The following is a 12,891-nucleotide window of genomic DNA, read 5'->3' on the forward strand; positions in this document are numbered from 1 at the left end:
TGCATCATCTGGCGTTGCGTGGCGTCTAGCACAATTCGGTAGTCATGTTGCTATCGTATAGCATTATTGGTGTGCGTTGTGAGGTACTCATGATGATTGATTGGTTGGTTGAGTCGTGACAAACCACCCACCCATGGAAAAAACTTACCCAGACTCTATACTCGGAACCCGCTCGAAACTTGAAGCGCAAGAATAGTCGTAGTATTTGGGTACGTACTATCGCCCACCAAGAAGGAGCCACCACTTACAGCTACCATAAGCCCGGATGGAATCAAGGTAACTCTCTTCTTTCTCTTCTATTCTGCATACAAACGCCCTTATGTTTCCTGTTGAGAGAGCCAAGGGGGGGGGGGTCTAAATCTTTGTATCTCTTCCAAGGTCAATAGAGATTGGAAAAACTGAAATTTTCTTCCTTTCCTCCCCGGGGCCACATGTGAGGAAAGGAATGGGTGATGGGATCGATCACCTGCTCGTGTAGGATGTTCTGACCATCTCTACGTAGAAAAAAAAAACCAAAAAAAAAAAAACCAAGTGCACTAACAAGTCTCTCCATGAACCAATCAACCACTTCCTTGATGCATTTGAATAAGCGGCCATCCATCTATGGACCACAAACTGTTCCAGACTCCGAAACACCTGGAAATGCATGCGTTACGTTCCAGGCCCTATAGAGAACCAGGACTCCACAGAGCCTTGAAGGTTGCCATCAAAAGCCTGAGCCTCATTGATTCCCAGGCAAAAACATAAAAAAGTATACAGGGTTGGCCTACTGAATCCATTCAGATTTCCCGGCAACTAAGAAAAAGATGAAAACTTGCTAGTTTCCGAAATGTGTGGTCATTATCCATAATATTCTTGGTGTCATGGGCCCCTATCATTTATAAAGCATGGCCTTATAAATCCCAGTCGTACGCGTCGTATCCTGCAGGATTCTATCCAGCAGATGAGAATGCAACAGCAGCCTCCTGTGGTGTTTGCGAGCCAGAGTCAGCCTGCAGACCGTCCTGGTCGTCACCACTGCCCTGACCAAAGTCTTGTGCGTTGGTCTGCGATTCTTGCTGGAAAATGTTCCCCGCAGCAGCAGCAGCAGCAGCAGCAGCAGCAGGGTCGGCAGCTGAGGCCTCATCAGATGCCTGGGCCGAAGGCTCTGGCTGCTCTTGAGAGGGCAGCAGATGCTCCGGAAGGAGGATCGTCGAACAGAAATGTAGCTCCAGACTTCGCGAGTTGGTGGGTCTGAACGGGGGGTCCTGTCGGCGCTTGATGACATTGGCAGCTATGGCAAAGGCAAAAAGGTCAGCGCCACTCATTATACACCGGTTTTTCGGAATTCCCATGAAGCGGGTTGAACTCTACCTTTCAGCTTGACTCGATCAAAGTACGAGGAATAGGTGGAACCATAATCCTCAACCACGAGTACACCGTCACGATCCCGTACCTCCACCTTAGGCATAGCCTTGCGGATCTGTAGCAGCATGCGCAAGAGCTCAGCAATCTGGTCGCCCTGTGCGATAAAGTAGCTCGGCTGCTTGCTAGGGTGAGGCCAGCCGTGTTGAATTGCAGAGATCTGCTCCCAGACCTTGAACGCCCAGATGGCCTTCTCCACGCTGATGAGTAGTAACAGTACCGCGAAAAACATATTCTCGTCAATAGTCGCACGTCCATCCTGGAGATCGCGCTGCAGGTGTCTGAGGAGCTCCTTGCTTACAAGCTCGGCTCTCTGCTCGGCGGCCGCCGTGAGCTGCAGCCCGAGCATCTTGTAGACGTCTTCGTCTGTTTCTCTCGTGATGGGTCCGGCGATGGCATCTCGGATCTCGGGACAGGGTTGAACGTTGAACTTCCAGCTCGTCTCCCGATCGATGACCTCGACGCATGCCCAGAGTTCGAGGGCCAGCTTCAGGCTCCGCTCCGGCACATGCCTCCTGTTGGCCAGGTCGAGGGCTGTCTCGAGGGTGATGCGTGAGAAGACAGACTCCTCCCTGCTGATGAGCTCTGGCAGTATCTCGCTGACATAGGTCTGCATCCTGTCGGGGAGGTCATCGTTGGGATCGATCATGACAACCTTTGGAAAGACAGTCTGGTACTCCCTGCCGAGCGTGGGATCAAAAATCGCAGCAGGCTCGGTGCCGAGGAGTGCCTCGCAGCCAAGGACAGTACCGGCATCTGAATGAGTGGCCTGCAGCACAACAATAGGATACTTGGTATTCCACTTGGCCTTGCAGGTATCAACTTCGGCCTTGCGGTGATTCTCGTGAAGGCGAGCATTGAAAAGGTCTATCTTTTCGGTAATCTTGGTGCGGATGCAGCCAGAGCGCCAGACGCGAGGGGACAAGACCTTGCGACAGGTCAGACAAGGGGTGTCATCGGAGCACGTCTTCCTCAATATCCTGCAGCGAATGCAGGCACCAATCTTTCTTATATTCTGGACCTCCCTCCTGCGCGGCTCCGAAAATCGAGCCCGTGCGTGTCGTCCTCGGCCGCCGTTTCGATCAACGCGAAAGACGGAGCGCGATGGCTCCCCCATCATCGGGCGTATGTCGGGAAGCCTCGCTGGTTCGTTCGTACCTGCGCCAAATGTATACTCACCCCACGGCAGTTGTGCGGGACCGGAATCATGGCCTGTAGAGGGCCCTGAGTGCTGGTTGTGAGCAGCTGGCGATTGGTCCTGCTGTAGACCAAGTGAACTAGACTGGCCGTCGCCTGCTGCCAGTGCGCTGCTGAATGTAGAGAGTGTCTCCATCTGCGCTGGCGTCTGTCTGTCCGTGCTAAAATTGTTGATCGTCGGAAATGGCCCTGTAGGTGCTGTGACGTGGGAGGCTGCTGGAGGAGGAGGAAGAGGAGGTGTGGCTGAGCCGCGCGAAGCTTCCCCAATAGCTCGGGCAAGCTCTTGGCGGAGGTTTTCCTCGGGGTTCCGATCATAGTCTTCGAACAGCGTAGGATCAACCAGTGATCCTGTATTCAGCCGTGCTGTGGCTGCAGTAGCGACTGATATGGCGGGGTTGTTGATGGAGTCTAGAACCTCATCAGCAGGGCGGGCCTGCTTCTCGATACCAACTGGGCTGCCAAAGTCGATGGTGACTGTGATAAGCGTTAGTTTAGTGCTGCCTGTAGAGGAGAAGATGACCATGATGTTTAGAGTTATGGACACTACTGACCTTGTTTGTCCTGTGGCTGAAGCTGCTGTGATTGGTCCTTCTGTGGTGTGGACTGGGGGCTCGAAAAGGCAAATTGATCGTGGACGTGGAATGGGTTGGACCCAGCATGCGCAGCAGCGCCGGACGACGAGTTCATCAAGAGACTATCAGACATGTGATCAGCAGCAGACATGTGCTGATGTTGCTGAGCCTGACCGTCGTCCTCCCCAAACTCTCGATCGTCACGGTCCATACGGCGAGAGACCTCTGCGAGAGCCTCTAGACGGGTCCAGCTCTGTTGGTGCGGCAGCATATCAAGGTTCAGGGGAGTCATCCCTCCAGGGGCCTGCTGCTGCTGCTGCTGTTGGAACTGCTGGAGCTGCTGCTGCTGCTGACCGTGCTGAGCTTGTCGTGACTGCTGCTTGGCCTGCCGAGACGACTCCGGCCGCTGAGGATCGATATCGGCAAAGCGGAGGGCAGCGTTGATGCGTTCCTGAGAAGAGATCATGGTGCACTTCTTTGTGATATGCTTTCTCAGGCTCTCGACCCGACCCTTCTTAAAGACCTCGCCGCAGAGTTTGCAGCTGTGAACATAGCTATATTTACGACATGGGTCAGCTGCGAGTGACAGATCGATACGTGTCGTGTCTGCCACGTGATAACGGACAGCATGTAGGTTCCATGAGCGTCCATTTCGACACTTGTAAGAGAAGCAAAGAAAATCAGAAGACAGAAAATGAAAGACGCCACCTAAATAGATCAGGAAAGGCAAGAATAGAAGAACTCATAAGGGAAAAGAAGGGAAGAAAACATGATGAGAGACAGGAAGAAAAGGGCAACAAAAGAGTCTGGGCGTGTGTACACAAGTACACGAGGATCCTAACCAGCGACTTTGACAAGGACTCAACTCACCGGTTGGAATTATCCTTCAGCTTCTCTCCTCGGTCGAAGAACTGCTTGATGACTGGATGCTGCAGGCGGCCCATCGTGGAAATGATCTAACTGCCACCAGAGGGGCAGCTGGTCTCTCTTCCCACGCCTGGAGGGGGAGGGGAGGAGGAAGGTCGGCTTGCTTGGCCCCTCTGCAGCCCTCGGAAAGACCTATTATTCTCCTCGTAGATGGGGCCCGTCGTCAGGGTTATCCGCGATGCCGATGCGATGGCGACTGCGATGGGGAAGGGAAAAAATCTGCCGGCGTAAACGACACCGCCTTTTCCAGGATGTGGGTCTACCTGCAGGGACTTGGAAAGGCGGTATAAATGGGTAAAGAAGTCAGTGGACTTGACTTGGACTGGGGGCGGGACGGGACGGGAAGGAGGGAAGGATGGGGCCAAGTCTTCTCTCTCTCTCTCTTTCCCTTCCCCCAACAAGCCCTGACAAATCGTGGAGGGCAGGGCCAAAAGATCCTCGTCCCTGTTCATAGCTTACCTTAGTGGCCGTCGTTTGTGCATGTTGGGACTAGCTGCTTCGCTGACTTTCTCTCATGACGAAGCCTCTTCTCTCTCCACCTACTATCCTTCCAAGGGACAACAAGGCTCGTGACCCTCATCATGAGGAGGCAGTGTCTAGTCATTGTCATACAGCATGTGTGCTCCTGAACGTGATTCTTGTTGTCAAACCAGGACTTACATGTGTCTGAAACAAGGCTGATATACGGCCACGCGTGTACTACTCTGGAGTTGTCCTGACTGGAATACTGACTGGGCTGCTTGCAGAAAGGAAGAAGAGACAGAAAATGAAATAAGAGAAAAAGCAGTCAAATGATTCAGCATACTTTGATGGAGGGTCGGATTTATCGACACCAGAGAGGCAATTCTGAGATCCACAATGGTGCTGGCAAGCTATCCACCACTACTTGGCACTCAAGATACACAATCTTCCTCCAGCCCGAGACTCGCTCAGACACGACTTTGATTACAACCCCCCCCCCCCCCCTTTCTTCTCCTTCATACATAGCAAAGAAATTGAGTGGCACATCAATAAGACGGATTAGCGTTTTTATATAAACTTATCTCTATTCGCTCGTTTCCCCAATATAATTACGTTTCCAACCCACAAGACCACACACTACCTCAGATCGACCCAGCGATAGACATAGTCGTGGTAGAAACACTGCTGTTATCCCCTCTCGCACCCGAGGCCCCCGGCGCCGCCTCTCGACGGCGCAGCTTGCGGAAGCACGCAAATTCGCTCTTGCTCGCCTCTCTCAGCCTCTTAAGCACGCTCCTCATCTCCGGCAGCTCGCTCTGTAGCCTGGCGCGGGCGTCATTGTCCGTCCGCGAGTCCAGCTCTTGGTAAATCTGCGTCTGGATCTCGGTAGACTTCTCCGTCATGTACTGGCTCAGCGTCTGCGCCACGAACTCGACGTCGAGTGTCGCCTGCATCAGAGCCGAGAGGCTGTACTTCGGCCGGGACTTGAACGCCTCGAGGAGTTCGCGCGAGGACTGCTCTAGCAGGTACGAGAGAACCTGGCTGGTGAGCGTAGCAGCGGTAGTGGATACTTGAGAGTGGACCAGCACCAGTTCGAGCAGGGCCTTGTAGATGTATGGCCTCACCTCCCGGGGCTTGTCGTTGGGTGAAGCAGGCGCCCAATCTGCGGCTGTGATGCCTTGCCGGATGCTGCTTCGAAGAGACTCTATGTACGGCCGTGTGTAGGACTGGAATAGACGTGCGTCGATCTGGCCCAGTACATCTCTGATTTTCTTCTCTTCATCCGTCAGTTTGACGGAGAAGGCATTCTCGAACTGCGTGTTCAGACCTGGCACGACTTCGGCTCGCAGCGCTTGCAAGTTGCTGAGGGTCAACAGCATGCGCACATTCTACAACACAGAGTGTCAGCATTCTTTTTCACAAGTAAGGGAGAGAGAGAGAGAGCTAGGGTTTGAACTGACCCTGTCACCAGCGTTAAGCGTCGACGCGCTGATCATGCTGGACGCGCGCGAGCTGCCGCCGTTGTGGACAACGAAGCTTTCCTCAGTCGTCCACTCATCATCTGACCTCCGGGAGGAGCGCTCCGCATTTTCGACCATACCACTCAGCGCCTTGTACAATGTCGTCACATACTGGCTGCGGACCATCTGCTGAAGCTTTGTTGGTGGCGGCTGGACAATATCCCCGGCGCCTGGTCTCGACATGGCATCTGAGATGTATAAAATCTGCTGCATGCCCGTGAGCAGAGCGCTTTCGAAAGCCTTGAAGCTCGCGGGCATCTTGGTGACGTCCTTTCTCTCTGGCGATCTGCTCCAGTCCTCGACATACTTGATGTTCTCGGCATCCTTGTTCCAAGCGGCGCACACGGCTGTGACACAGCGGTCTCTTGCAGAGCCAACAAGTGTTCTCAACCTGTCGAGTACCGCACCATCTCCTTCGGCAACTGGCGCAAGACTGGCCATATCACAGGAGCCCGAGCCTACCAACACGAGCACCTTGGCCAGGTAGTGTACACCACTGACGGAATTTGACCAAGGAGGCCAGAAGGCAAACTTCTCCCATGCCTCACCTCGCTTAGGTGATGGCGGGGGAATACTGCCGGGGTCGAGATTCGTGCGAGGTGCCTTTAATGTGTTGGGTGTGCTAGGTGTAAGCGGCCGTCCACCGCCAGTGAGAGAGGCCGTCAAAGGCGTGCTAGGCTCTGACGGCATAGGAGAAAGCAGCATTGACAGATCGTCTGGAGGTGGTCCGACGAAGAACAGGTATACGTGCTCCCGGATGGCATCCACGAGTTCGACCGTGCCTTTTTGTAGATCTGCTGCTCCTTGTTTTGTCAACTCGTGATGCTTGAATGACTCGCCGTTATATCCAGCTGGCAAGGATTTCTGCAACCTGCCCTCCAAGAACCCCTGAACCGTCTGCCAGAACTCCACGACCTCACCAATGATGCCCTGAGAGGAAAGCATGCTGGTAAGGAAGGATATGATCCTCTCCCAGAGCTCCACTATGTCGGCAGAATCAAAAGATTGAGACCTGCTCTCGATGGACTGCCGCGCAATGGATTTGACATGGTTTGCGATCGCTTGGGGCTTGGGTCTGTCGGCATTGGCGATGCGCCGTCTGGCAACCTCGATCTCCACCTTGGTTCGTTCTGCTGTTGAGGCGACCTTAGCCTTGAGGTAATCATAGCGGCTGAGGAGCCAGATCCATATGGGGTTTTCGTCCACGCCCAGCTCAAGCAAGATGCTGATGAGTTCCATGTGCTGGTCCCGGCGCCCACTTGCTTCCGACTTTGGTGCGGTATGAAGGGTGACGAGCTTCTTCCAGGTTTCACGTTTGAAGACCTCGATCTGTTCATGTACGTCGTGCCACATACGAGCAGCCAAAAGCACCTGGTAGAGCTGGTCGTCGGGCAGTCTGTCCTGAGAACCCGTCTGGGTCATCCTACGGGCGTCCTCGGCAAATTTCCTCGCCTTGTTATACTCCTCCACCAGTGCCTCATTGTCTTTCCGCTTGATGCTCTCTGCGACAGCTGAGCTCGTCTCGACATACTCCTGGTACTTCTCCAGGGTCGCAGCCACCATCTTCAGGTTCTCTTCCTTGTCTCTGCCGCCGAGAGCCGGTCCCCAGACATCCTCTGCCTTTGCGGAGACATCGAGCAGTGGAGCCTTGATGCCAGAGACACCGTACTCGCTCTCTTTGATCAGCGCATTCTTCTTTCTTGGGTCCGGAGCCAGAGGGTTTGGCAGGCCCGGTCCAGAACTGCTCCGGAAGCTGTTCCTGCTCGCGTGCCTGCTGTGAGGGCGAGCCCGGTTCGCAGGTGCAGGTGGGTTCGGGTCGGCACCACGGTACTTCATCTCCTTATAGACGTTGTCAATAGTCGCCTTTGCGCGAACGAAGCGCTCGAAGTTAGACTCGACAAGGACCTTGAGGGAGGCGCTCTTTTGGTCGATAGATTGCGAGAGGACGTCGAGACCATTCAGGAGAGACTGGGTGTCTGCCGTCGCGTGCATCTGAGAGAGGAATAGCGCGGGGGAGAAGGTAGTAGAGGACATGAGAAAGCGTTGTCCTGCAGCCAGGCTGGTCAGAAAGCCTGCCATGCTACAACAATGGAGATTTGAGGGTTGCACACGTACGTAGCCTCGGGTCTTCTTGGACAGGAACACCAAGCTGCCTCAAGGTCCTCACGACACTATCCGTGGTGCCCAAGGGGTCTGGCTCGTCCTTCTGCACAATGTTGCCGACGCCATTGGCTGACTTCTCGTGTCCTGGGAGCTGGCTGTTCCTGTTGCTGACTGCTTTCTCCAGGGCCTGGTATCTTGACTTGCGCCGATTGGCCTTCTTGGCTGCATCTTCGTCCTCGGAGACATCGCTGTTGTCCTTCTCGGTAGGCCACTCGACAGGGTACGGAGTCGACAGCTGGTAGAAGTCCAGCACGGTCCTTTCCAGGTCAGCCATCCTGATGATTCAAGCAACCCAGCGCCAACATCAGCACGAAGGAACCTGATGCTGGGTCTGGATAAAAGGTGTCGAGGTTGGAAGGTTTCGGAGATGTGTGTTTCACATGTTGGACGTTCGAGCAGCATTGAAGTGAGGCAACTACAGGGGGTGGGCACGCTGTGCTAGGGTGTCAAAAGGCCAGGGTGCCGGGGTAAGCAGTATGACAGGGGTTATCAGGCACGACGGCCTACTACATTTGACAACAACTCGTTATTCTGCAGGCATTTCCAGCAGAGACCACTTGGTCTGGTATCCTATCATTGGTCATCTCGTACACTACCAATACACGGCATTACTGCGTTGCGAAATATCCCATCGAGAAGTACTCAGCCACTGTCAATGCATAGCATGATCTCGCAAAAGACTGCAGCCACTCGATTTCAAACATTTCATTGACCGAGCCTGCACAACAGTTTCAGCTACCTCAGCCTTCAGAGGATACCAATCTCTCGATTCGTGTATGTTCCTACCTTGAGACACGCACACCTAGACTTCGACCGTGTTGTTCATTGCCATGTGGCTCGGCCAGTGCTGGGGAAGGGTTCAACGGACCTTGCAGGGGAACATTAAGAGCGTCAAGCGTATGCTGCCTTGAACCTGGCTGATAGGCACCTAGGTATAAATATCATAACATGGGTAATGCATCAAGTCTGGCACCAATCCGTCGGCAAATCTAAGTCAGTGATAAAGCATTTGTGGCAATTTATGTCACAGGGCATGTGCCGCTAATAGAATTGAGTTCTGGCCAGCATTGGCTCATGTTCGATGTACGTGAATCTTCATGTTGTCGCTGCAGAAACCCGGAACTGATCCCTTCACCTTTCGCCAGCGTCCCGGCCATGCACTGCTGGTCTGGATGCCCACACTTAAATTTTATTTCGAGACATAAGTGACGAAAAACAGCTAACTCGGTTGTGCTCCGTGATTGTTCATTTATTTCTTTTTTTTTTTTTTCGGAATTATACTACAACCTAAACAACTGCACAGCCCACAGTAACTCAGATCTTGTAGAAGTTTGTTCTACGACTTTAGCATGTGTCTAACCAAGTCTCTCCTTTTTTTTCTTCCTCTTTTTTTTTGGGGGGGGGGGGGGGTTTTTTGAGACATTTGAGCGGTGAAGACTAGGTGCGCAGTACGTAGTCGTTCAACTCCTACCCGATGACACTAATGCATGCCAAATGCCGCCCATGCCCTCAAGGGCACACTATTTTGAACGCCCCGAAGCCGATAATGTTAAAGCATTCGTTCAAGGGAACCGGGATCGCCTCCACGGCACATATGGTGTCTTGGTAGACGTAGACTATCGAAAGTATCAGCACATTTGGCCCGTCTCTCTAGAACGATCTTTGGTATACGCACAAGAGCATGAGCTGGTGGATACTTCTTGCACGAACAGCGACTGGACTTCAAGGATGTCGTCTTTCTCGATACAGGTATTCGCTGCTGACTGGTTGTAGGTAAAATAGCCGTTGTAGTCGTCGTCGCATCCCATCAGGCCCCAGGTTGTAAAGTCAATCAGTTCAGAGTCGTACTGTCGTGGGATAGAAGCAGCGGTGGCGGCGGCAGCAGCCGAAAGGAGAACGGTCATGAAGCGCATCTTGAATGAGGGAAGAAATACCACACGTGGAAAGAAAATGTTGATTTGATTAGGACACAAAGGTATGATGTAATTATTATCCGATTAATGGGTAACAACCTGAAGCGTTTGCACTCACAATTCGATACCTCAAAAGAGGAAAACCACGTACTTAAATATATGTCAACCTACTTTCCCGATGTGCATTGCTAGCCAGCGCTTCCGGAATCCTACCCATGCAAAAGTGTGTTCCCGTAAGGCTGAGACCCCAATACGAGAGGGACCCGAAGAGCCATTCGTGTCTGTGGAATAAGCAAAGAATTTCTCGGGGCGTCTGGATGTCTGTCGGCTAATTAGCCTTTTCTTGTTTGGGATACGAACAAGGCGCGAAGGATCCTCATGTTAACGTGGCGGCCCCAATGTCAACGTCTCATTTGTGTGACGCCCGACCCGGTGATGTGACATCCGTTGACTCAGCACTATTAAACCTGTCTGGATTACAAGACACTGCAAACTACGAGACTCCAAAAGTGTCCGCCGTTCCCGAAACTGTGGTTGAAATACAGAACACGAAAGCCCTGATGGGTCATGGGGCGGGGCAATCCTGCCCGAAACACGTGCTACTGCTAAAAATCAGCATCGCCAGTGGTCCACCTGAAGGGATACAACGATGCGTATCTGGAGATCCAGCCTCCCTCTTGCCACAGCATAGTTTCACGTCATGGTATTAGGGTGTGGAACTGTCGGGATGTTTTGAAAATTCATAGAACAGTGTCGCCTCTTTTTCTAAGTTATTCCTATACTTCGTCCAGCAACATGCAGTGTGTTCTTATAAGTGATCCTTCAACTTCCTCATTGAATGTGCAGCAGACTAGATGCTGTCCCCCCCCCCCTCCAACACCTTCCGTGATAATGGCATGTAATTGCCCTACGTCCCTTCGCCGCACCTTTTAGGCATCAGCCTCACAGTAGAGGCACCCACATCCCGGGCCCACAATCACTTCCTCAACACACCCCTCAATCAGTGTTGTCGTGGGCAGCGGGGAGGCCACCTGGGTCGACCCAGCAGAGCAAGGCGTCTCAATAGGGCAACTGCACGGTTCAGAGTATGTGGAGGTTGTAGTGATCGTGGAAGTCGGCGAGCAGACCTTGTGGCCAGGGAGAGATGTGGGAGTTGTCTTCGGGCGGCGCTTGTGCGCCAGCGGGGTCGGGGTCGGGGTTTCACAGAAGGAGCAGACCTGGCCGCAGTTCGGGGGTCCGATGACTATGTCGAGAGTGCACCCCTCAAGAAGCGTGGTGGTGGGCAGCGGGGACGTGGTGGCTACGGCTGGGGGCGTGCAGACCGTCTCAAGACCGCAGTGACAGGTCAGAGGCGTAGTGAGCAGTGAGGTGGTGACGGACGTGACGGTCGGTGAGCACTTCTGCTCGCCTGGGAGGCTGGTGGCTTGGAGAGCAGCCAAAGCTCTAAGGACGAAGAGTTAGCAATCTGTTGACATGATTCCAAACTATTGTACAACAAGAAAGGGAGTCTCGTAATCTTGTGAGTTGTAGCATCTTACGTCGAGGCAGCTGTCAACAGCACGAAGACTTTATTATAGGAAAACATATTGATTATGAACAATTGGTTGATTGGCCTTTGGAGATATTGTTTCTGAGTTTTGTTTGCAATGTTCAGTTCAGTTCATGACATGGAAGCCTTGACTTCATCTCCCTTTTATAATTCGTCTCTGGCAAGGCCCTCAAGGTTCATTCAGATCTAGCAAACATCTGTAACACCACCGTGTAAGATCTCGGGTAACTCGGGGTCTGTCTTAAGCCTTGCTTGCAACATGATCTTTCCATCTAATCTCGTCTACCCCATATATTGAATTGTGGCTGATTACCATTCTGACTTGTGTCTTCCCTGGTTGGAAAATTTGGCAAGCCCCGGCCGCTCTGGCGCTTCTCAATCCAACCCGTGATAACTATCACAGTAAGCACTTCTTGAGAACCGGTCAACTCTTGAACTGAGATTCCCTCTTTGGTAATGTTGCCCCGAGGGCCAATAGCATCCGAATTCGTGGAAATCACACGACCGTCTCTGTGCCGACACTGGCTGTATCTTATATCTCTCCACAGGATCATACATGGGTTATAATATGCCTGATGATGCTAAGCGGAAGCCACACCTAACTCTCCGACATAGCCTTCATCTCTTTCGATAGAATGGCAGTTGTGTAAAGGTCTCTTGTGAAGCATCCATCATTGAATCTGTTTGAAAAGTGGCCACGAACCTTTGCTATCATTCTACTCGGCCATTGCGTTAGACTACTTGACACTACCTGTGCTCGAAGGTTTTCCGGTCTCCACTAAAACAAGGCTGAGGCTCTCGGATCTCGCACTCTCGGACTCTTTATGTAAAAGGTCTAGCCCAACTACCAATACTAACTAGTCAAGGTGCCAAAGAGGTCCTCCAACCTCCATCATCCCCAAGCTTGAACGGGTCCTCAAGTGCTAGGTGGTCAGATGAAGGCCCTAACTAACTGACAGCTCTCTTCCAGTTCGAAGACGCTCCGGGAGCTACGGGTATGCCTCCGGATGTCGGGCTAATGTAGTATTCGCCTTGGTGACGCGTGTGCCCCCTGCGTAGGGCTGCTTATGCAGTTGCTTAGCACGTGGAAGGAATGAAAAACCCATAGGGGGGCCAAAAGAGAAAGGAGGGGGAAGGGGGGGGGGGGGGTTTAGGCAGACCTTTCGGATACTCGGATGTATTCA

General features: G+C 52.7%; 3 protein-coding genes across 3 annotated transcripts; all 3 read right to left on the minus strand.

The window, feature by feature from the left end:
- Positions 1-932: 932 nt before the first annotated feature.
- Positions 933-4,117, minus strand: M406DRAFT_254291 (uncharacterized protein; the record flags this gene model as incomplete). Its single annotated transcript, XM_040916953.1, has 7 exons — positions 933-1,273; positions 1,354-2,628; positions 2,683-2,881; positions 2,942-3,051; positions 3,153-3,467; positions 3,528-3,727; positions 4,044-4,117. The coding sequence occupies 7 exons, from the start codon at positions 4,115-4,117 to the stop codon at positions 933-935; spliced, it is 2,514 nt and encodes an 837-aa protein (XP_040778952.1).
- A 980-nt stretch (positions 4,118-5,097) lies between these two features.
- On the minus strand, positions 5,098-8,609 carry M406DRAFT_289279 (uncharacterized protein). The gene is made up of 3 exons (XM_040918845.1): positions 8,198-8,609; positions 6,095-8,130; positions 5,098-5,950 (listed from the first exon to the last, which is right to left on the minus strand). The coding sequence occupies exons 1-3, from the start codon at positions 8,517-8,519 to the stop codon at positions 5,204-5,206; spliced, it is 3,105 nt and encodes a 1,034-aa protein (XP_040778953.1). The 5' UTR covers positions 8,520-8,609; the 3' UTR covers positions 5,098-5,203.
- A 1,145-nt stretch (positions 8,610-9,754) lies between these two features.
- On the minus strand, positions 9,755-10,158 carry M406DRAFT_70095 (uncharacterized protein; the record flags this gene model as incomplete). The annotated part of the gene is made up of 2 exons (XM_040925314.1): positions 9,755-9,861; positions 9,921-10,158. 2 exons carry the CDS (start codon positions 10,156-10,158, stop codon positions 9,755-9,757), a joined length of 345 nt encoding a protein of 114 aa, XP_040778954.1.
- Positions 10,159-12,891: the final 2,733 nt, after the last annotated feature.

This window comes from Cryphonectria parasitica, assembly GCF_011745365.1.
Source record: "Cryphonectria parasitica EP155 unplaced genomic scaffold M406scaffold_3, whole genome shotgun sequence".
NCBI lineage: Eukaryota > Fungi > Ascomycota > Sordariomycetes > Diaporthales > Cryphonectriaceae > Cryphonectria > Cryphonectria parasitica.